The sequence below is a fragment of the Rhinolophus sinicus genome, chromosome 16 (genome assembly GCF_057876585.1).
Source record: "Rhinolophus sinicus isolate RSI-liver-muscle chromosome 16, RSI-T2T, whole genome shotgun sequence".
NCBI classification, from domain to species: Eukaryota; Metazoa; Chordata; class Mammalia; order Chiroptera; family Rhinolophidae; genus Rhinolophus; species Rhinolophus sinicus.
In genome coordinates, this window is record NC_142516.1 from 5,368,868 (window position 1) to 5,393,835 (window position 24,968).

Consider the following 24,968-nt stretch of genomic DNA (forward strand, 5'->3'; position numbering starts at 1 on the left):
ACAGGCCTCCGCCACCCTCCTTGCTGCCCGAGCCTCTCTCCTTGTCCCATCCTGACTTCCAGCTCAGTCTCAGGGCCAAAGAAGAGGCCAAGCCTGGGGTGCACATACCCAGCGGGTCTCGGACTTCGATCTCAGGCCCGGGACCGCTCAGGGAGATGGTGACCTCCTTCAGGCTGGAGTCGAAGGGGATCCTCCATGTGTGCTCGCCCTCCTCCCCGTGGTCCGTGGACAGCAGGTGCACTTTGGAGGCCTGGATCGCTGACTCTACCCACTTTAGCACCTGAGAGGGACGTGTGAGAAGCTGATGCCAACAGGTGCCCGTGATGTCTTGCTTGTGTCTGGGCCACCCAAGGCAGGTCCCTAACAGGCTGCCAGCTGCATGCAGAATCTGCCCTCCCCCCACCATGGGTTTTAGGCAGCATATAGGCTGTCCGGGTCACCTGAGGTCACCCCACACCCCCCTGGGCCACAGCAGGCCCAATTCACACATTTTTACCCTCCTGGCCTGTGGGCTCGGAGCTGTGACACCTGAATTGAGGCATCCAGAAGACTCAGCTCAGAGGGAAGGAGCAAGGAGTGCCCTTGTGCTGGAAAGGCTTCCCTCCTTCTTCACCTGGTCAGCTTCTATGGAACCAACCATTTCCTCCAGGAAGCCCTCCTGTGCTTCCTACACATGGACAAACCCTGGAGATCTGGAATCTCCCCCGGACCAGTGTAGTCCACCATCACCCCAGTATTGTGAAAAGGATCACTTCTCCTGATCCTTTTCACAATATTGAGAAATCATAAATCCTTGGTTTCTATAATTGCTTATTCATTCTAAAATCTTACATGGTTTGGGTGGATCCCATTGAAAACAAGGTAACAGGTAAGAACTCTCTGCAGACTACTATACCACTTAGATACACGTTTAGAGTATGATTTTAGGGGGTTCTCCAACTCCCTCAAAGACGGTCCCCCATGAGTGCATGGACCTCATGTTTACAATCCTGGATCCAGTCTAAGATGATGTGTCATTAAGTACAAAATTATTTAGTTTCTCCAAATCCTTACCATGGCCTCTAAAAGCCTGTGTTCTGTGGTTCACCTGTCCAGCCTGACCCAAGGCCACTGTGGTCCTGACTGTCCTCTGCTTGCTGGGCTGGACCCTCACGCCTCCCTGGGAAGCCATCATCACACACATGTTCCCTTTGCAGAAATGCCCCACCCCCTACCCCCATCAACCAAATCCTGGTTATTCTTCACCTCTCAGCTTGAAGAGGTTTCTCCAGTCCCAAACAGGTGCGGTTCCCTGGTATACGCCTACACGTCTTGAAGCAATCTGTACCCTGATTATTCATATTTACTAGATGCAGGCCTGTCTGCTCTATTAGCCTGGGAGCCCCGTGTAGGCCGAGACTCTATGCTGAGCCCCAGATCAGTGGCTGGCGCACAGTGGGTCTTCAGGAAGCATTTGTTCCCTGTGTGTGATACAGCAGGATACATACCTGCTGAACACAGTCACAAGGCTCGTCTCACACACAGACGCCTCACTCAATTCCACCAGCCCCCAGCCCCAGCGCACGCTTCTCCTTGACAACAGCCAAGCCTCTCAGGTTCCAGCATGAAAACCAGGAAAGAGGGAGAGGAGTGGGCCACTCCAGTCGGAACCTCTCTTTCCAGGCCAAGTTACTTCAGGAAGCATCTTGTGCAAACCCGGAAACTGAAACAAAATGAAGCATGAACCTGACTGTACGACAAATTGGTACCATAACCACAGAGAGAAAAGAATAACTCCTGGTGAATTGAAAACCCAGGGTTTCAACTGTACTTTCTCAGTGGGCGGCACCCTGAGGACACAAAGAACAACAAGGAAACCTTCACTCAGTAGTTTGAAGTTGGGAAAATTATTGGTATTGTGATTATGAAACTGTTTTACGTATCTTGTAGGATAAAGCAAAGAAGTGAGGATGGGAATGTTTTCTGAACCAAGATTTTCTCTTACGGCCACGTAAGGGAGAGCTACTGGTATTTTATTTATGTATAAATTCACTCCAAGTGAATTTAGAACCCAGTGGTTTCTTAATACCACTCCCCAGTAGGGCTCCTTGGCGAAATGGCTTATTCCAGGTCTGAGGCAGGTACGCCTAAGACAACTGGTAATTCCATAAAGTAAGGAAGTTCTCAAAGACTAATGGGGACATATCCAAAGGACACAGAAACCAGGTTGGAAAAGCTCCTATTGGCTAAATTTGGCACAATGTGAGCCCAAAATAGAATAGTGACTCTAGTCAATTGAATCACGTTGAATTGTGCAATCCATGTGCTCATAATAATACTCAAAAAAGAAATGCAAAATACACAGCAATAAAACCTCATTTGCTACCAAGGAAGGCAACGTCTTAATTAAAGAGAAAAGAATGAAGTGTGATCCCTGCCTTTTCAATAGGAATTGTGCTTCACCCCTTTTTTGATGAGCAAAAGCTTTTCTCCACAGAAGAATGCCCACTGATAAATGTGGAAGGAATGATGCAATTAGGAAATCATCATTTTGCAACTTCCAATGAAATAAGTGTTTCAGGCAAGCATCCTCAGTGGATGCTAAAATCGTTACATGAAAAGTTAATGGGGAACTGGAGGTCCACATACATGACTTTCCAATGCAGACGGCTGGCTGTCATCAGCTTAACCCAGTAATCAAACAATCATCAGTAATAGTAAGACAATCAGACATTATTCGCCTCCTGGTGTGATGTAATAGAAAATAGACACAGCACCAACTATGAAATATTCCTGCCAAAAATCTTGGCTTCCATCTAATCAGTCATTTAGAGTTAATTCCCAGTTTAGGGGAAATATGGGGGACAGAGCAACAAGTTAAAAACACCATAAGGAAACAATCTGATGAATCTGGAACATGGGATACTGTATAATCAATGCCTCTTCAACAAATTAGTGGCATATAAAAAAGGGTAGATGGCTCCAGATGCATTAAAAAGATTTAATATTCATAACAACCAAATAAAATATACCTCCTTTGATTAAATCCCGATTTGACAAAAAACGGTTATAAAAGACATTCCAAGGACAATGAGAAAAATTTGAATATGAACTCAGCATCAGATGATACTAGCAAAGTACTATTACTGAGATGATACTGTAGGTTATGTTGGAAACTACCTTTAAAAAAATCCCATGCTGAATTATTTATGGATAAGATGTCATGATTCAGCAAAAAGGATAAAAAGAGAGAGATGGAGCAAAACTATAAATTGCTAAATCTAGCTGGTACATACGTGCTTTTTACTTTTCTATGTCTTTGACATTTTTCATAGTAATTTTTTAAGTAAAAGTCACTTAAAAAGAACATGCACATGACTTTAATATATACCTCAGTGATCATAGTGGTATCCTGTTGCTTGGCAACTAACCAACTGGAAGTGGCTTCCTGGAATACTGTTTGAGGCAGAAATGAGAAGCCACGTTCCATCTCAATTAGAAAACAGTCTGTGATTGATTAGCAATGTCTGCCACGGATATGGGATTAGAATGTGGTGTATTGAATGCTACATTTTGGACATTCTTGCTCTAAATCATTGTCCTTCAGCTCTGCCTACCATGCGATCTTCCATGGAAGGGAAAGGAAAAGAAGGGAATTGGAAGAATTGCCCAAAATTTAGAAAATGTATATGTTTTGTTCAGACTGAGCTGGAACACATGTGCCTAGATTTTGTAGCTGGGTTTCAGTCATCGCAGGATAAGAATTCTGTGTTCTGAAAACTCATCTGTTTTTATACTTGGAGCTACTTCACTCTTCTGTTTTGCCTGGCTTTCTAAGTAATGTTTTTCCTGAAAATGTCCCACCTGTCTTCACCAAGGAATGGGAACAAGATTCTTCCTCCATGCGGCGTGGAGTGGAATCAGTAGCCAAGGCTCCTAGCTGGACAGCAGCTCACAAAATAAGAGAAGCAAGTCCCCCAACTGCAAAGCAACAGCTCTGTGACCACTGTCCTCTTCCCCCGGGGCCAGGCCTTGTCAGGGGTCAGGAGGAAATCATAACTGAGCAAAGCTGCCAAGAGGTGGTGGCAACACCAGTTGACAATTACCCAGACAAATTACACCGCTACTGTGTTACAACTGTCATAAGCTCATTCTACAATGCTGTGATGGAGGGAACAGGCCCAAGAGTTTAGGCTACTGAACATGGGGAGGGCTAAGATGGGACAAAATGCCAGTGACCTCACCAGAAGGTGGCCTGCCCATGGGGCCTGTCCCTGTGAACACATCACCACTTGGAGGCGGGGGGGGGGGGGGGGGGCTGACCCGTATAGGAACCAGGCCCCTATAATCCCAGGCTTGGGGGCAAGGCCTTCCAGCCCCTGCAATGCCCCCAGGGCTCAGAGTGGAATCCAGGGAGCTTTTCGAAAAGCGAGCCTTCATCAAGCAAGCTTAGTGTTTATTTGGTGAAAGCAATGACTTCCAGATGTTAGCCGGGACCGGGACGGGGGTGGGGGCTGCGCTGGGAGCCAGCAACGCATTGAGGCTTATCTCTCTGTCGCTGGTGGGGAAAGAATGAAAGAATCTGGCGCTGCTGTCCCAGCCAGATGGCTGCCACTCAGCCGCTCGCGGAAGATAAATCATTCCATGAGGCTCCTCCCAGGACACTTGACAGCCAGGGAGGCTGAGGAAGCACAGAGGCGAAGCCAGGGCCCAAATGGGCCTCAGAACCGCAGATCAGAAAACTGAGGGCCGGATCCCAGGTGCTGTGTCAGGAAGCTCATGGGCGCTGATAGACAGAGAACAGTAGCCCTGCCAGCTGGGCAACCCAGGCACTGGTCCCAGGCTCTACCCTCCTGAGAACCTTTCCCACACACAGCTCTTACCCTTTGGGGGCTTCACTGGAGCCACAGGGTGTATTCTGGGCTCCACACCAAAGCTGAGGCTGGAGTCACGGCCACAGCCCACCCTCACCAGGGGTTCCCAGGGCCCAGCCTTACACTGAGGGCTTCCCACACACTGTTTCCCTTCACCCTCACTGCCGTCTCACTAGGCAGGGGCTCTCATAACCCAACTGTGCACACGAGGAAGCGGGCGCCCAGAGAGGTCGACACTGAGCTCAAGGTCACACAGCAGGCAGGTGGCAGGGCTGGGATCTGAAGCCGGCATGTGGCCCTAACCCTTCCCACACCTCCTCCTCTGGGAAGGGTCCAGGATGAGGTCATCTCCCGAGCCTGTGCCGCCTGGTCTGTTAATGAGAACCACCTGGTCGGACCTCCCTCCCCCTTACTGTCTTAGAAGGCGGTTCACCTTTCCCCTAGTTGATGCACAAAATCTGGGCAATTTGCCATATTTGTACCTGCTGGTGCTAGATAGGCAAAGGGTCTGAGATCCCAGAACAGGACTTCCCAGGACCCAGAAAGGCTGCAGGGTGAGGGGGTTTGCCCAGCAATTCTGACCCATTCCACTGGGGCTGGTGACAATACACTGAGCTTGGAAGAAGCCCGTGGAACAGCTGTGCTGGGGCAAGGGGGTTCTGGGACCTAGCTAAGTCTTAATCAAAACTGCACACCTCGGGACAGGCCTCAGGGACTGTGTCGCCTGCCCCCCCCCCCATCTGCTGAAGGATGATGGCAAAGGCTCCAAATTACCCCCCCCCCCCCAGGGAGAGGGGGTCTTTATTTTCCTTGAGTTACCCTGGAACCAATGAGGCCAACCCCACAACTAGAAGAAGCACAATACGCAAAAGCACTGGGGCCTGAGCTTGATGGATGGTCCCTCTGCTGCCTGGCACCGCTGGTGCTCAATAAACAACAGGACGGCAGGTAAAAGGAGTAACCACACAGGCATGGTCTGGGGACTTCTGCAACTTCTGAGGGCTCCTCCAGCTGAAGTCCCTCGGCTGGGGCAGCGGTACCGTTTCCTCTCCTGGAAGGATGACCACAGCCCCGGCTACCCGGGCCACTTTCCCAGGCATGTCGAATGTCTGGGAACATCTGGAAGGGGCCAGGTCCAAGGCATTAAGCTAACAAATGACAGAGCTGTGTCCAGGAAGGAAACGGATCCAGCCCCTTACCCAGAGGCGGCCAATCCTGGCCGGTGGAGGTCCCACTGAGTCAGACACATATGTCCAGCCAGGCTCCCAGGGCAGAAGGCTGCCACCAGGGCCAGGAGCCAGTGCATGCCCCCACTTTCCCTGCCTCAAGGGAGAGAACAGGGGAGCCCAGCCCCACACCTGGGCAAGCCGTCCTCCGCCGACTCGCCCAGCGGCCCTGCCATCTGATTTGCCCCTGCCAGGAACCCAGTTCCTATGCAATTGCCCAAATAGGTCACACACACACACACACACACACACACACACACACACACACACACACAGGATTAAGCCATCCCTGTGCTCTGAAATGCTTTCTACGCTCACTTGGCCGGCTCAGGGCCAGATAGGCAGACATGCCAAAAAGTAAAGCCTAATGTGTCACAGAGAACCATAAACGCCATCTGTCAACAGGGAGTTAAGGCACGCTAATCTAAACATGGCCTGGACCGTTCTCTTCAGTCCATAAATATACAACTCACGAAACTCTCTTCAGGAGGTAAGAGCAGGGCTGGCTCCCGGCCGGGCCCTCTCTTGCCTTCCTCTTCCCAGGGACTTAGGCGCAAGGGGCCCTGTGTTGTCCACTCACTGGTTATTTACCGAGCACCTGCTATGTGCTGGTGGCTGTGAGAGTTGTGGGGATACAGTAGCAAATGGGAACCATAACGGCCGGGCACTGAGGGAGCTCACAGCCTAGTGACATTAAATAATTGCACAATTGTAAAATTACCATTATGTAGAGGAGCTGGGAGAGGATATAAAAGGAGACTCAGTCCTCATGGGAAATCAAGGAAGGTGACCCTAAGGAGGTGCATTTCAGCTAAGACTGGGAAGATGAGAAGCAGCCAGGGGAGGCGGGGCGGGAAAACAAGCCGCATGAGCAAAGGCCCTGGGGTAGGAAAGGCATGGGACACGGAAGACACAGCAAAGAGGCCAACAGAGTGGCAGCAGTGTGCAAGGGGAGGACACAGGCCATGGCACCAGAGAGGCAGAGGTCAGGTCAGGGTCTGGACCTTCTCCATGGGGTGATGGGAGGGACACGGTCCCACTTGTTTCAGGAGGATCCAGTGGGATGCTGGTGTCAGCTCATTCGGGCTCAAGAAAGTCGGCTTCCCGACTCTGCTCAGTGAGCTCATGATGGCAGCTTGAAATCAGCCCAGGCAGGAGTATTTACGCCATGGAAATGAGCGATGTTGTTCTTTCTAGGGAGATGGCTGTGAAACCTTTACTAGCCCTTCCCTGGAAGGATGCCTGTAGCTCCTGAGAAGGAAAGGACATGTAGGGCAGAGAGAAAGTGGGCAGAGCCCTGAGGGAGCGGCCAATGGAGCCTGGAGGAGAGGAAGGGCAGGGCCTGGTCCAAGAACAAGGGAAGGATGCAAACACGTGGTGAGCGCCGGCTGAGCAAATGCAGACCATCCCCAGCCCTGCACGCTGGGCCACAGGGCCAAGCAAGCCCCAGCCTGCAAGTCCCTAAGCAGGATTTCCTGTCCCAGCAACACAGCCTGAAGCTGGCGGCTGCCAGCGCTCCTCCACCCACGCCTGGCTTCCCTGACTCTGCGGAGAAGCTCATCCCACACCCCAGTTCTGCCAAATTTGCTAGGTCCATCCTGCCAGCCAGACCAGCAGGGGTACCAGGCTAAAACCCAGGGTGCTTCTTCAAGCCCCAGCCTCTTTGCCTGCAAAATCAAGAAACCCGTAGCACCTGCCTTTGGGGTGGGTAGGAGGGTAGGACGGTTTGGTGAGATAGTGACATAAAGCCTTGAGCACAACACTTCCTGCGTCTGCTCCGGGGTGACCAGTCAGCACTGCTCCTCTATCACAGCGACCCCGTCACCATGAGATGCAGAACGGTTGGGTCGGTTAAGGCTCACCTCGGTCACCTGCTGCTTGTCCAGGTGGAACACCTGCCCAGAGCTGGTGGCAGCGATCTCCTCGTAGGCCAGGTAGCCAGGATGCGTGCGGTCACCACAGTCCCCCGTCAGCACAAAGACCACCTGGAAAAAGGATATGCAGCCTGGCTCAGGGCTTCCCGGCTACGAGCCAGGTGTGAGTAGCAAGGACGAAACCAAGGAAGAGTGACCGTGACGAGCCCTTTCCTCCCTCTGGGCTCAGCTGACACATCTGTAAAACGGGAGTAAGAAGATCCACCCCGCGCGGATCAGGACTGGTGCAGGTCAAAGGGTCAGCAGAGGACCAGGAATACAGTAGGTGCTCAAAAAATGGAGCTTTTGTTAAATCTTCAAGAAGGGGGTGGAAATCAGCCCTGCTCCGAGTGGCCCCTGGAGGCTGCAGAGTGAAAAGAACTGAGTTTGTTCTAGACGGGAGAACAGAGAAGCTATGCCAGCCCTTGAGATCTGATCATAGGATGCCCAACGGACAGCTCTTCTCCCTTCCCCATGCACATCCCCTCCCCCACCCCTCCCAGGAAAGCAAAAGCCCCAGCGCGTCTTCCTGAGACAACAGAAAAAGGGTGACGTGTGTCTGCAGCAGAGACGGGGAGCAGAGGTGATGCCAGGAGGAAGATAAATTGCACGGACGCTGACAAGGTAAGAAAGGCGAGGATGGTGTGGTCGGTATCAAAACAGCCTCCCCAGGGAGGAGAGAGCCCTGGTCGGTGGGGCCCTAGAGCATGAGGACACATTTGGAATTCACTAGACCAGCTGGCGGCTGAGGGCTGGCCCCCAGGAGGCGGAATGAGAAGCACCCAGCCTCCGCTCCCCAGGTAGGGGCTCAGGGCTGCCTGTGCTGGGAACCCCAGCTTCCTCAGAGCCCCCTGGCGGCCCCCCCGCACTAAGACCCCAGGTGGGTTCGCTCACCTGCGACTGTTTAAGCTGTAGGAGCCGCAGCACCTCCTCCTTCTTGTTGAAATCCTTGGCGCGGGCATCCGAGAAGACGTAGATGAAGGAGCCCGGGTTGGCAACCTCCACGGCGGCCTTGACGGCCCCCACACTCATCTCGGGGCAGTCACCGCCTCCCTGGAGAACAGGGGCGTGTCAGTGGCTGCGGCCCACCTCGGGCAGGGGGCGCCCACCCAGGGATCCCGCCAAAACCCACAGGAAGGAGGCAATCTCCTTGCGCTGCCCCTGTCCTGCCCATCCAGGGCCCAGCCACAGCCTCCCCTGAGACACGATGCAGCATCCAACCTACTTTAGCTTTAGACGAGCCGCACCATCCCGTCACTCACCCATCCCGACTGACAGCGCCTCCCATGGGGTCTGGTATGGGAGGCGGACTCTCCATTAGCAAGTACAGCGCGATGATTTAATTACCATTGCGATGAGTGTCACAAGTGGGGGAGGAGGGGTGGGAGCCACGGGGATATGTAACACACGCCCCAAAGAAGCCACGTGTCGGCCAAGGCGCGGAGGATTGGGGGTCAAGGGGCGGCCAGGAGAAGGAAAAGTGGACTCTGGGCAGAGGAAAGCATCCAAAGCCACCATCTCCCCAAATCCCCTTTGTAACCTGCCTGGGAGCGGATCCCAAATAAACACACACATCCCCCTCTCTGCCCAGCAGCGGGGAGTCTCTGCGAGCAGGGAGCCTGCCCGTCTCACCCAGGCTTGTATCTCAGCCCCTGCAGCAGGACCTACACGTGGTACCTTTTCAGTAAACGCCTCTGTCCTGGGATCACTCACGCCCCCACACTCACCTTGTCTGTGCTGGGCCCCATTCTGGGCCTTGGGGGACCTGGCAGTGAACTAGACCAACAGGTGGGGTCTTTGCCTTCAAGAAGCCGCTGGTCTCAGTGGCCGAAGGACCCGGGGGAAGGATGCTGAACCAGGGTGGTCAGTGTGGCCATGGGGTGTCTGACCCAGTCTCAGGCCTCGTTTTCGGGGTCTGAACTACTAAACCCTCTCGCACCTCTCTCAGCCACCACATGCTCCTTCTGCCCCCATCCGTTCACTAAATCATAAGCACCTACTATGTGCCAGTCACAGGGGCTCCTGTAGGTACTTGGTTTACTGAATAAAGGAGGGAACCCCAGGAAGTACAGAATCTCCGGGACCCCCCAGCTGGGATGCAGGCCACAGGCAGAGCTGGGCAACAGGTACTGGCAGTGGCAGGAAGCCACCACCTTGGTCTCTGGTGGAGCAAAGACCTTGGCCTCTGGCAGGGACTGGGAAGAACGGCCCAGAGGGCCAGCAGCCTGGGGCAGGACAGCCCACCTGCACGAAGAGTTCTCTCAGCTCCCTCTGAAACACCGCTGGGTCCGCCGTGAGGGTCACTGGGCCAATATCTGTAGGGGAGACAGACGGGTCCAGGTGGGTTTGGACTCCCAGGTGCATGGCCTCCACGGGCTGGGGCAGCAGCTATACGATGTGCCTGCCACCAGAAGTGAGAGGAGCTGAAGCCTGGGCCCAGAGAACCCCACAAAACAGGACGTGGTTAGGGAGCAGCTTCCAGGCCTGCCAGGGTCAGGCCACTCGGCCCCTACCCTGCTCCTAAGGAACCCAGCGCTCCAGGGCAGTGCAGCGATGAGCCAGAGGGCAAAGTCCCGGTTCCACCCTTAGCACTGAAGTTCCCCATCTTTTGTGACCATGGCTCCCTGAGGAACCTCCCTGGGAAGAGAATTCTGGGAAGACAAACAGATAATCAAGCAAATAATGTTTTGGACCTCACAGCAACTGTGGGACACCAGACTGATTGATCAAGAAGAGTAAAATCTTCCAGAAACTCCCCCCATGTATTAGCTCATTTAAAAAGAGTAGAATTAAATGACCAAGGTTGACTACACCAAAAGTTGGCGAGGATACAGAGCAACTGGAACCTTCATCCACTGCTTGTGGGAATGCAAACTGGTTCAACGACTTCGGAAGACAAATGTAAATTTCCAAAAAGTTAAACGTGCATCTACCATATGATCCAGTCCTTCCACTCCTAGGTATTTACCCAAGAGAAATGAAAACATATGTCCACACTAAGACTTGTGCTCAAATGTTCAACAGTTGTATTCATAATAGCCCAGAGCTGGAAAGAAGCCAGCTGTCCATCACTGGTGAATGAATAAATAAACTCTGGTATACTCATATAATCAAATACTACTCACAAGGAAACAGAACAAGCTACCAATACAGGCAACCGCATGGACGAATCTCACAGACGTCACGCTGCAAGAGAGAAGCCAGACACCAGAGCGCACGCTATGTGGTTCCATTTATAGGAAGTTCTGGAACAGGCAGAATTCCCCGAAGGTGAAAAAAACCAGAGCAGAGGTTGTCTGGAGGACAGGGAGATGCAAAGGAACCGTCTGAGACAGCAGAGGTGTTCTGTATTGTGATACGAATGTGGGTTCCACGGGTGTATCCGTTTGTCAGAAATGTGAAGATTTGTGCATTTCAATGTATGTAAATTTTACCTCATAAGAAAAGAACTATAAAAATGAGTGGGGGGTGGCAGGTAGGAGGAGGTATAGATGAAAGAGCAATGGCAGCATTCTTTTTGCCGGGTGATGGGTATGTGGGAATTCATTATACCATTCTGCTTACTTTGTATATATTTGAAATGTTTTCTAGTAAAAAGCTTTTTTTTTTTTTAATAGCAGTAATTGAAAGCCACAGCTATGTAACACAAGACTGAAAACGGGGCTAGATTTCCAACTCACCATGTGGACATGTGCTTAATGGGGGGTTTGCAAGATTGTGTGGACATCAGGTTGCTTAGGAAAATAGTTCATTTCAGTCTATGGTGAACTCTATCTAGTAATGGACTATTTTTAGTTCGAGAATTCTAAATTCCAGTCACCCTAAAAGAAATTCCCATACTCGGCAACTGGTCAGCAGGCCTGGATCCTTCTCAGAAAGGGCACCCGTGGAATTCTTCAGCAATCATCCACAACTATCAAGGAATAGAGTCTCGACACCAGTTTTTCTGCCATGCGCTTTAAAAGTCACCTGCTGGAGACCCCAGCCTCTCTGTTCTGTATTTATTTATCACATCCTACACCCCCTTCCTTGCCTGCTCTGGACTCTAGCAAGCCTTCCTCATGGCCCCCCTTTCTCTGAACTCTGCAGCAATGAATTCAGCCAAACTCTCAGCCTTTGACCTCAGACAGATCTGTTTGGAATCCTGGCTCCATCCTTCACCAGCCATGGGCCTCTCAGAGCTTACTTCACTGTCCCGACCTTCAGTTTCTCCATCTGTCATACGAGGCATACAGCACCAGCTCTCCTAGCCGAGAACCATCACTGGGAGAATTCAGTGAAGCCAGGCAGGGAAATACCTCGCAGGGAGCTTGGCACCGAGCGAAGGCTCAGCGAATGGGAGCCAGCACTGCTGATATGAACACGCATTGTCTGTGCTCCAACCAGCGGTCTCACACGACACAGACAGGCAAAGACAGCCTTGCTCCAGTATGAGGGCCTCAGATTCTGGTTTGACTGAGAAGAGCAATAATTTCATTCAACGTTTGTTATTTGTTTATTACATAATAATACATGTTCATTGTAAAAACATATACAGAGTGTGCCCAAAAAAATGTATACACATTTTAAGAAAGGAAAAAATATTAAAATTGTAATACTCAGTATATACCGATAACAAACGACGAATACAAGTCACGTCTGACTTCTGCAATTACAAGAGGTGCTCAAAGTGGTTACCATCAGCGTCCAGACACTTCTGATTATGGCAAACTACTGCTTGAGCAACGTTGACCAAAGTGTCCACTTGTGTACATTTTTTTGGCAGATTTTTTGGTAGAGATACATTTACTAAGCACTTACTAAGTACCAGGCCATGTGCTGAGATGCTTCCTGAGTATTGTTATTAGCTCACTGAATCCTCCCTGGCACTGGTGGGTCCAAGTCTTGGGAACATTTTACAGAGGAGATAATGGAAGCCCAGATAGGTTAAGTAACTTGCCCAAAGACACACAGCCAGTAACCAGCAGAGCCTAGGTCTGTACAACTCCAGAATCTGAGCTCTTGAGAACTGCTCCCCATGAACTGTACACAGAAATGCCTGACGGGCAGAAACAGAAGGGGATTCTACCAACCAAAATGGTCATTTTAATTTCTATATATAACCTTCAAAGCTTTTATGTGTGTTTGTAAACATATCTCTTACATAAATGCAAAATATTATAAGCAGGATTTCTATTAAATATAAATAAATACTATTTTTGACTTGATTCTTTTCACTGAACAACATACTGTGAACGTCTCTCCAGAAGGTCAAATACTCCATTTGAAATCATTTTTAATGGCTACAAAGTATCGCCTTTGTATAAATCTCTAATAATGGACTTGCCCAATCCCATCTTGTGTTGTTTCCAATTTTTATAATGAACAATGTTACTAAGAACGTCTTTATATCCATTAGATGTAAGCACTACTTCATTTCCTTGGATACATTCCCATAAGCAGAATAGCTGGGTCAAAGGCAAAGCCATTTGTAAAGACTTTGGATGCAAAATCAGTGACTCCATAACTATCCTTCTATCCCCAGATGTTCCTGTCTCTAATCCGACTACGTGCCAATGGGGAGCCGCAGCCCCTCGAGCCTGCTTTTGCTCATGTGGCCCCTACTCAAGAATCAACAGTGACGGCTTGTGGCCTGGAAACTGAGGGAGGCGTCCACAGTGCCCAGTTGTGAATCTGTCCCCCCACGTCATGATCTGTCAGCGATGTCAGCCAACCCCGATAGTTCCCAAGGCTGGACCAGTGCTACGCTAACCATGTGTCATCCCCCTCACAGCAACAGCAGAAAATGAAGTTGGTGAAACAGGTTATCATAAATGAAAGGTGCTGCAGTTGGAAGACTGTCCTTCTTCTACGACCTAGGTGCTTTCTACTTGGGGAAGTGGGGATTGAGGGTGGTGCTTTGTTTCAGGAGAGGACAAGAATAGTCAAAGGGAGTTGCTTCTGGTCACGGTTCTGGCTGGCAAGATAAAACGTTCCTTGACTTGTACACACATCATCACTCCAAGTCTGCTGGCTGTCACAGGGCCCTCGCCCTGGGCCTGTCTCTGTTTCTTCTCTTCTCAGGAGAACACCAGTCGTATCGGCCCACCCCACTCCAGTATAACCTCATCTTAATTAATTACTGCTTCAATGGCCCTATTTCCAAATACGGTCCCATTCTGAGACTCCAGGAAGGACGTGAATTTTGTGAGGACGCCACGCAACCTAGAACAATGTCCAAATGTACATGCTTGGCTCCAAAGCTTGTGCCCTTTGCCACTAGCTACACTGCTTCTAAACACAATGGTGACAATGACGGTGGTGGTGATGATGATGATGGCAGCTACCATTATTTTAATATTTACTAAGTGCCAGATTCTGTTCTATGCACCTGGCATACATTCACTCAGAAAAACCTTACAGCAACCTATGAAGTCTATTATTTATTACCCCCATTTTATAGATGAGAATTTGAGGCCCAGGGAGGTAAAGTGACCTGCCCAAGGTCTTATGACAAGGAAGCAGCAGAGATGGGATTCAAAACTGGGTCCGTCTGACCCCAGATCCAAGCTCTCCACCACCATGAAGCTGCAGCTGCTCAGAACTTGTACCCCTGTCCCTCATTCCAGATCCTGGAGGGGAGGGGGCTTCGTGACTGGAGGAGGGCATTTGCCAAACAGCTGGGCAGATGTAGCGTGCAGTCCCTCAGCGCAGAGCCCGCTGGCCACAGCAATGACTAAACCCATGACCTTGACTCTATTTCTGCCACCCTCGAGCATATGAGCTCCAGAAGCCTGGCCTGAAATCATCTTTCAGAGGCAGATTTTTTCCACTCAACGAAAGGAAGATGGAGATGGAGCCTCAGGGACATATGAGAACTACACATACGTGGCACCACCCTGCCCCTCACCCAGGTGGCGCTCCAGCCCCTCACCCAGCCTCACGTGGCCCGATGGAGTTGGTCAAGACCACAGCCAGGAACTAGGGGTCCAGTCTTGGAAAGACCTCACATCGAGGACTGTTCCCAGGGCCTGCCCTTCCTTCTCCTTCTCAGAAATGGGGCTTGGATCCCGGGGCCACCTTTGGATACATGCATACATGCTCCTCCAGCGGCACTGGTCCCTCAATCTGCCACCATTGTGGGCAAACTGCATCCCCTCTCCAGAACTCAGTTCTCCCATTTCTAAAAGACAGGGGCTGGAGAAAATGACGTCCAGCCAGTTCCCAGCACAGGTCTGGGGGAGTCCCCTGAAGACACTCCCGAGGGCAGACATGGTAGGGCAGGAAAACCAACCGCGCAAGTGGCTCTGTCCAAAGAGCCACGATGGCCCCAGAACCTTCTTCAGCCTCCTCCTTGGAGCCCAGGAGTGCAGAACCCATGTCTCTGAGCACCTCCTCATAAGGGCCACTTGCCCTGAACATCCAGTGGACTCTGGCTCTGCCTAGAATGTCCATGTCAGCCATTCCTCCCTTTCTCCAAGAACATGTTCCCACCCACATTCCTGCCAGCCTCAGAGCCACCGCTTCTGCTGTTCCCTCTGCCCACCTCCCCGTCTTGTACAGACCCTCTCCCACACACCCAATTTCTCTCCAGCTCAACTCAAATGCCACTTCTTTCTCCCCACCTCTCAGAGCAGCATGCGACCACACTGTGGCTAATGAACTTGGCCCTTGCCTGTGGCCTGGCTACTGAAGGGGCCATGGCAGGCTGGCACCCTGCCCGGCCATGGTAATCTCTCAAGAGGTGCCTATTGAGTGAGTCAATAATGGGGTCTACCATGATGGATAGATTCATGACGTAAAGACGACCCAACACACTCAGCCCACCCCAGCCTCTTCGGGCAGCCTCCACCCTCCAAGCCACTGTGTCCTTACCTTGCTGCTCTTCTCAAAGGCACCCCAGGCTGTCTCCCCTCACACCCCTGCCCTGCACAAACTCATGCCTGTAAAGCCCAGGCAGGAATGTTGCCCTTTGATGAGCTGCCATTACAGTGACAGAGGTGCCTAATCCAGCTCATGGCTCAGACCTCCCGGCCTCCAAGGAGAGAAGCACTGGGGCCCGGCCAAAGGGCTGCATTTGCCCCTCAGAGCAAGATCGATTGTACCTAGTTCATGATGAGAGGCTGGTTCCTGCCAATGCCACTCCAGGGTGACAGTAAACGCACACACAGCAAAGAACGCAGCTGGAGGCAGAGCCACCCTAGCTCACAGGGGATTCCTGCCTGCATCGTCACTCCTGACCGACTAAAAGCACCTGTTACCTGAGGAAAGCTGATCCCAGACAGGATGCTCAAACTCACCCACGATCAAACATATGCAAATTAAAACGGTCATCATTTCTCACTGATCAGTTGAGCAAAAAAGGGAAGAGTGATGTCCCCAGATGCCCGCAAGAGTGTGAGGAAAATGCCATCTCATACTCTGTTGGTGGAGGGTGAGATGGTACAGCATTCTTGGAGGACAGTTGGTGATAGCTACCAAAATTGAAGATGCTCTTATGCTTTAATAAGGCAATTACATCTCTGAGAGCCTAGCCTGTAAGGACCGGCGGCACCAAAAAAGTGCATATACATTTTAAGAGGTGTTAGCTATGCATTACTTTTCGAAGTTGAATTGAATTACAGTAGCAATGTGTAATTGAAGAAGTCAAACATCTCTTGTATCCATCTTTTGTTATCGGCATATATTGAGTATTATAATTTTAATAGTTTTTTCTTTTTTCCTTTCTTAAAATGTGTATACATTTTTTGGCACCCTCTGTATGTTTGCAAATGTACAGAAAACTGAAGACCTATTTATTATTGTAAAGAAACTGAAAGCAACCTATTTTCCACAATATGGGAATGGCTGGATAAATCAAGATAAGATAAATTGAGATTCCTCTTGTAGCATCTTATGTAGTGATTAAAAGTAGTGAGGTGGACCTGTATTTCCCGACATGGAAACAGATCTACAGTATATTGTGTGGCGGGGGCAGGGGGGGAAGCAAGTTGCAAGCAGTGTTCATAGCATAATCCCATTTTTTACATAATACAAAAGTATGTGTATAAATGTATATGAGGGAATCACACACACGGTCTGGAAGGACACAAAATTATTAAAAGTGTTTGCATCTCTTGAGAGTAGTATTATTAGAGTATTTTATAGGCATGTATTAATTTTGCAAGTTTGGGAGGAAACAATAATTTATTAACTGAAAGAGCTAAGCCCGGATGCTAAAACTTACAAAAAAGTACAAAGCAAGAGTCACTTACTGATCATACATACTGCAAAACTCCTAAACAACACACTAGCAAATAGAGTCCAGCTGTATCTGAAAGAAACATCCATGGAGACCCAGCAGGGCTTATGCAAGGAATGTGGAAAGAGTTCAGCACGAAGGAATCCCGCCAATGGGTCAACAGGAGAAAGATCTTAGGAACATCTCAACAAAGCCAGAAAGTCAATGGCTAAAATTCAGCACCCATCCCTGTTTGGGTTTGTTATGTTTTTGGATTTCGGGGGTTTTTTCCCCCCAACCTTTAGTAAATGAAGAATGAAAGCATCTTCCTTCACCTGATGAAGAAACACACAAATAAGAGCCCACATCGCCCAACAGTGTCCAATCAGAAGCAAGACAAGAATGGCTGCAGCCACCACAGATTAGCAGTTTCCGGGAAATACTAGCTCATGAACACCATGTCCCCTTTCAAACCAGTGAAATCTTTGAAAGAGGAGACAATACCGGGGATGCCAAAAAAAATGTATACACATGACTTATATTCATCTTTTGTTATCGGTATATAGTACGTATTACAATTTTAATATAGTCTTTTCCTTTCTTAAAATGTGTATACATTATTTTTGGCACTCTCCACATTATAATTTGGACAGGCTGAGCTTGTCGAGAAAACTCAAGACATTACCCCCAAAATTAGAACTAGTTAAAAAAATAATAAACTTCAGTAGGAAAGTTGGAAGCAAAATAAATATATGAAACTGAATTGCTTTCCAACATACTAGCAATAGTCATTTGCAAAAAATGTAATGGAAAAGAAATTCCTGGTCAAAATAGTAACAAAAAACCAAAATATTTAGAAATGATTTTAAAAAGAAAGGAGCAGAGAAAAAAAACACCACATCTATAAATCTTTACTGAAGGAAATAAATATATGAACAAAGGAAGAAGCATGGGTCCTAGGTGGAAACAATTGAAATTTTTTTAATGATAGTTTTTCCCAAAATCAAGACTTAACACAACTCCAAGCAAAATCATGGTAGGAAATTTTTTCTGGAATTTGATGACATTTTTCTGTTTGTCATTGGAAACAAGAAATGTTCAAGAGTGTTTTGAAAATGAAGAAGTTGAATAAATAGAATATGAATAAAGTTCTGGCCTAAGTAACTCTGGAAATGAGCAGAGTCTGTAAGATGCAAGGCGAAAGAACTATACTCCAGTTAAAACGTTGTTTCTCAGGCGGTGTGAGCTAACAATGCCAAAGCCATATATGTGTGTGCTGGAACGGAACCATTACATGAAGGGATGGTGGATGGTGGAAGCCAGGTTTGTCACCGTTAAATTGGAAAGTTATCGATAAGCCAGGGTAGGAGGGGAGAATGATCCACATGTTAATCAATTAGAGACAACAGTGTAAATTCATGTTCAGCTTAATACAGATGGTTACATATGGAAATATTTTTAGATATAGATACATGAGTATACACAGGTTATACATACCACATATATCTCCTTGCTCTGCCAGCCAAGACTCTAGAAACTCTAACATCTGAGTAGCAACAAGAATATCTAGCACTCAGATCCTGGTTTCTAATACCATTTTTCAATAAAAGGAACCAGGGCTCCTTAGAGGAATTGCTAATTCTAGGACTAGGGCAGGAAATAGATGAATCTGGAACATCGAGTCATGTCAGAAAATAAGAGAGTGTTTTTTTAAAAATACACTACAATGAAGGTGCGTCAAAGGCACACAGGAGCCAACTGAAAGAGCTTCCAAAGACCAAAGATGGAAAATTTTGAGCAACAAAATAAAGTGGTATTGAATTATAACCCAAAGTATACAATAAATGTCCACGAGTCCATAGTAATATACATATAAAAAAAGGATTGAATAAATAAATAAATGGGAGAAGAGACAAGTTTCTCGGGCAAAAGAATTCTAAAAAAGTTGTAGAGATACTCTACCCTCAATAAATGGAACACACTTCTTACGTGTGGGCTGCACAGAGTGGCGTTCTTCCACAGAGGACGGTGTGGAAAGGGAGAAAGTAGAATCACCTCAGAGTAGAGACACCTGACCATCTCAGCCAGGTGATCAAGGTCAACATCACAGTGGGAAGTCCCACTGATGGCATGTACCCTCGACAGGACATGAGAATGGCATCGTTCCTCTCTGGTCTTCCTCCCATTACCAACCCACTGGAGGAAAACATCAGACAAATCACAAGAGAGGGAAAAAATATCTCAGCAATACTGGGCAAAACTGTCAAAGTCATCAAAAACAAAGTCTGAAAAACTGTCACAACCAAGAGTAGCCCAAGGGGACATGAGAATTAAATGTAATGTGAGATTACGGATGGGATCCTGGAACACAAAAAGGACACCGTGTTTCCCTGAAAATAAGACCTTGCCGGACAATCAGCTCCAATGCGTCTTTCGGAGCAAAAATTAATATAAGACCTGGTATTATTTTCCTATAATATAAAACTGGGTACAATCTAATCTAATCTAATCTAACATGGGGTCTTATATTAATTTTTGCTCCAAAAAGACGCATTAGAGCTGATTGTCCCTCTCGGTCTTACTTTTGGGGAAACAGGGTATTAAGGAAAAACTGAGGAAATGTGAATAGGTTACGGACTTTAGTTAGTAAAAACATATCTATATTGGTTGTTTGTGATAAATGTACCATAATGATGTAAGATGTTGGTAACAGGGAAAACTGGGTGTTGGGGATATGGGAACTTTCTGTGCTATCTTTGCAATAATTCTGTAAATCTAAAGCTGGTTTAAAATTAAGTTTATTTTTTAAAAATTTAACCATCGACTGATGCATGGATAAAGAAGAGGCGGTACATATACACAATGGAACATTATTCAGCCAGAAGAAAGGACATCCTGCTGTTTACAACTCGGGTGGACCTTGAGGGCATTACGCTCAGTGAAATACGTCAGACAGAGAAAGACAAATACTGTATGATCTCACTTATATGTGGAGTCTAAAAAAAACCAAACTCAGAGAAACAGTGAGTAGAATGGTGGTTACCAAGGCTTAGGAGAAATGGGGAGATTTGGTTAAAGGGTACAAGCTTCTAATTATAAGATAAATAAATCCTGGGGAATCTAACATACAGAATAGTAATTATCTGATTATCATTAGTAATACTGCATCAGAAACTTAAATGTGGCCAAGAGAGTCCATCTTAAATATTCTCACCACAAAAAGGAAATATTAATTATGTGATGTGATGAAGGGGTTAATTAACACTATGGTGGTAATCATATTACATTTTATAAGTCTATCAAGCCAGCACTTACAAACTTAAACAAACCCAACAGTATGTGTCAATCACATCTTAATACAACTGGGAAATTTTTTTTTAAGGAAAAAGAATATGAGGAAGGGTTTGCCTTATTAGTACGTATGCTAAAGACAAATAATAAAATATAATGTGCTCCTGGGGGAAGAATTGTCAGACAGGGGGACAAAATAGAAAGCCCAGATAAATTCTTAGCAAAGTAATTTGGGATGACGCAGGATCCAAATGAATAAAAAAGAATTACTCAATAAAATGCACCGGAACGATTAATTTTCCCATTCTAGAAGAATCACATTAGATGATTTTTTACCTCATGCACCAATTTTTTAAAAAAGTTTCCAGGTTAAAAAGAGGGGAAAAAAGGGAAAACCTAGAACATGTATGTACTTAACTGATTTTGTGATAGAAAAAAAAAGAATCTAAGCATGAAAGTGAAGAAATTACAAAGGGAGAAAGTCAAAAACCTTTAAAACTTCAGAATACCAGGAATCACAAACAATACTAAAAAGCAAACAACCAGGAAAAATACTAACCAAATAACAAAACCCAGTTAATACCATCAATATAAAGTCCTCATACTGACTGATAAGAAAACAATTACAACCACAGTGGAAAAATGAGCAAATTAACTGACAATTTACAAAGAAGAAATTCACAGCCCCCCCCAAAAAAAAAAAATCTACTGACACTAGAAAATGTACTGAACCTCATTAGCAATTAAAACAAGAAGATACATTTTCCATCTGAGTGTGTGGCAGGGGGAGTGTTTTTATCCTAATTCGCAGTGTTAGGAGCAGCTGCTCTGAAATGAGCCCCTCAGATGCCTCTAGTAGAAGATTAAACTCCCAAAACATTTTGAAAAGTAATTTGAAGAGTCGCCTACCCCACTCCGTGTATTAAAAATGTCCTAGGAATTCCACTTTGGGAAACTTAATCCTACGGAAAAACCAATCAAAGACGCAAAGATTTACACACAAGGGTGCCTTTTGTAACATTTTAATAGAGAAAAACTGAAAACAACCTAAATTTTTGGCCAAAATAAAACCATTAGCAAAATTCTAATTTCCAGTTTGGGAATATTCCACTTTTTTTATTTAAACACTTTAAAAACTATTTCCAAAGCACAGGTCCTGGTTTATCTCCAAGCATGTGTTGTTCAGAACCCCGGATATTTGCCCGGCAAAAATTGGTCCTTGGGGTGCAGGATGGGGGTTTCCTTTAAGAGGGCCCTCCCGGCAGGCAGTCCTGGGGGGCCTTAACCATCAGCTGGAACCCCTGTTTCTCAGGCTCCTCTTCCAGTAAAGGGAATTCCATTGGCTGATTCAAAAGACGCAGCCAAAGCTAAACCACAGCTCCAGTCCCCGCTCACAGCCCATAGAAGGAAATCTGAGTGTTCTAAAGCCTCGTAGCCTGGACCCATCTGGCCCCTCCCTACTTTCCCATGTCACTCTTCCTCCGCCCTGGCTCCCACACACACCTGTCCCTACATATCAGCCACCACCCAGGGAGCACAGGGAGACCTCCACCCCAAAAGGTCGTGGGCTGATAAACATTCACTCCAGTTCTTCAAGCCCTGCTCCGAGGTTGCTTCCTCTGAAAGCCTTCAGTTAGCCCCTCCCTCGCTGACCGCTGTCAGGAGCTGGTACCTGAGCCAGCAGGTGACACTTTCTACTCTCCCCTGGCCTGGCCCCAGCAGGCGGCCAGCTCCTGGGTGTGAACCCTGCCCCCTTCACACTGAGAGCCTCACAGGGCTGTGCACACAGCAGGAGCTCAATTAATGCTGGGGTCCCCTCCATGCCCGGACCTGGGGGTGTCTGTAGGGAAATGGGGTGGAGGGTCAGGGTTTTTGTTTCCTAGAGGATGGAGTGAAAGTTAGGCACACTCGTTCAGCGCCCAGAGAGGACAGGAGAGGTTGGGGGCTGGAAAGGCTTTTGGAAGCTGATGGCCAGAAAGGGGACAATGAGACTAGCCTCAGGTGCCCCAGCCTGGGCCCCAGGACACGACGTCTGGTTCCAACAGGCTGCTGTGCTGCCCTGCAACTGCAGCCAAGCTTTTAGAAACAAATACGGGTTATGAATCAGAAATTACATCACCCTGGCAGGTGGCCCTGGGTAAGTCCCATCCATGTCCTGAGCCTCAGTTTCTCCAGTTGTAAGAGGAGGGGGTAGATTAGATGGTTTCTAGGCTCTCTCAGTGTGATGTCACCGGAAGTCCAAGAATCATCCAGAAACGGAGAGAGTTGGAGAGAAAAAAGGGATGCTGGTGTTTCAGCTGAAGCCCTGGGGCAGACCTCACACCCCCTGACTTCACAACTCCCCCAACCTCGCTGACCCCCGACCCTGAGGTGGGAGCTGTCTTTTTGACTTTACCAGAAATCTTTTTGTAGACCCCCGGCTTCTGGGCTTTGAGCTGCAGAGCCCTAAGGAACCCAGACCTCCTGGAAGCTGAAGGACCCCCAGACTCAGCTTGAGGACCGCCTGGGAGTGTCACACCCACCGATGCCCACTTTGAAACATCTGTGATGCAGTCGTGATGAATAAAGACAAATTCCTCTAAAAGGACTGACCATCTCGTACAGCCTGGGGCCGCTGCATTTCCTCAGCAAAGAACACCTGTCTGTACGATTCGGCAAGGAATCTGCCATTTTCATTTCCTTATTTGGCTTTATAAAGCTATCCTTCTGGATAGAAAGGTGGAGAGATGGCAAGGTATGTGATAAAGCCGAGTAAAATAGTAATCATAGGTTCTAGACCACGGACAGAAATAGACCACAAGGTGTTCATTGTGCTATAACTGAATTTTGTCATTAGAAAACGTTAGAGAAAATGTGCTGCTACTCAGAAGCTTAGGAATCGTACTCAGCAGCTGTTTGTCCGCAACTCCCCACAATGGGGTCTCCCAGGAACCCTTTTCAAGCGTATGCCTCTAATACAGAGCTGAAAAGTTAGGGGTTGCAGGGGAGCAGGTGCTGCCTGCTGGGGAGAAGTGTGAGGCTGGGGGCGCGGGGGGGTGGGGTGGGGGGGCGGCAGTGAGAACAGAGAATGCGGAGGCAACCTGGCTGCCACCGGGATCTGCTGTTTTCCTAGAGAGAAGAAGTGAGGGGCCAAGACGCGGCAGGGGTGAGTTCGTCCGCCTTTGCGGGCTCTTTCGGCCTCTGAAGCCCAGGCTGAGAGCGAGTTCTAAGAATTAAGAAGAAGTAAAAATGCGAACCCCTCAAAGGCTCATGCGTGTCAGGCCCTGGACACGATGCCTCATGTCAACGTCTCAGCAAGTTTGGGAGGCAGTTCTCAGCCCATTTCATAACCTGGGAAAGGGAGACTTAGGAAGGTGAGGTCGTTTGCTGAAGTCGCACAGCCAGGAGGTGACTGCACGGCATTTGAATCCAACTCTCCGTCTCTCGCCTGACAAGGCAAGGCGAGCGGCGCGGGACAGGAGGAGAGCAGGTGCCCGGGGAGGGAAGGGCGGCCGCCAGGCCTGCCCCAGGTGTCTGGGGTCGGGCAGCGCTACCGCGTCGAGAAGGCGCCCCCGCCCGGCCGCCGCGCAGCCCTCGGGCGTCCAGATGAGCCCGGGGCGCAATCGCGGGCGGCCGGGCCAGTGAGCGCTGCGACGGGGCGCCCAGCGGGGCCGCGCGGGACGCTACCTGGGTCGTGGAAGGGCACGAGCGCGTAGTTGACGATGGCCTGGCCGCGGCGGCTCAGGCTGCGCTCCAGAATGCGCGAGGCGCCGTCCATCACCTGCATCAGGTCGTCCCACATGGAGCCGGTGACGTCGAAGACGATGGCCAGGGTGGCGTCCCCCGCGGTCTGGGGCAGCGCCGTGTCCGGCTCGCCGGCCGCCGCCGCGGTGGAGACCGCCAGCAGCAACCGCAGGAGCAGCTCCCGGGACATCATGCTGAGCGCCGCCGACTGGCTTCAGCGGCTGCGGTGCAGGCGCAGGTCGTGGCGTGCGCGACCGTCCCGAGCGCCAGCAGCCACCCAGCACGCAGCTGCAGCGCCGCGCTTCGCTCCGTCGGGCAGCGGCCGGCGCGCTCCGGACAGGGGCTCGCGGCGGGGTCCCCCTGCTGGGAGCCCGAGGCGGGTCCTAGAGCCCACCCCGTTCAGGGTCACGGGCCCCGCCTCCTCCGCTCCCCCCCACTGTGACTCAAACTTTTCTGGCCCCGCGGCTCGCCCGTCCAGACCCGAGGTTAGGGGAGGACGCGGGGCGGCCGGCAGAAGGGAGCTGAGGCCGCGGCCAAGGCGGCGAGGCACGGGGACGCACGGGATGCAGCGGACACCTGTGCCTGCTCGGCGCGCGCGCGCACTGCAGCTGGGGCGGGAGAGGGAGCGGGAAATGCGTTGGCCACTGACCCTGAGGCTTGGCCACAGTGGGGCCCTGGCTTTTGTTGCTGCCTCCACCAGCTCCCTAAACGCCAGCCTCACCACACACACGAATTCCAACTCCTTTTCTTTCCACGGGAATCT

General features: G+C 49.3%; 1 protein-coding gene across 2 annotated transcripts in view; it reads right to left on the reverse strand.

Moving 5' to 3' along the window:
- The window catches only part of HMCN2 (hemicentin 2), a 136,474-nt gene extending 111,786 nt beyond the window's left edge, over positions 1 to 24,688 (reverse strand). For both annotated transcript variants that reach the window (XM_019728852.3, XM_074331183.2), the window contains exons 1-5: positions 24,149 to 24,688; positions 10,237 to 10,307; positions 8,887 to 9,045; positions 7,942 to 8,064; positions 109 to 280 (exon numbers count right to left, since the gene is read on the reverse strand). In XM_019728852.3, coding sequence (XP_019584411.3) covers positions 109 to 280; positions 7,942 to 8,064; positions 8,887 to 9,045; positions 10,237 to 10,307; positions 24,149 to 24,398 — 775 coding nt within the window. In that variant the 5' untranslated portion in view covers positions 24,399 to 24,688. The remainder of the gene's footprint in view (positions 1 to 108; positions 281 to 7,941; positions 8,065 to 8,886; positions 9,046 to 10,236; positions 10,308 to 24,148) is intronic.
- Positions 24,689 to 24,968: the final 280 nt, after the last annotated feature.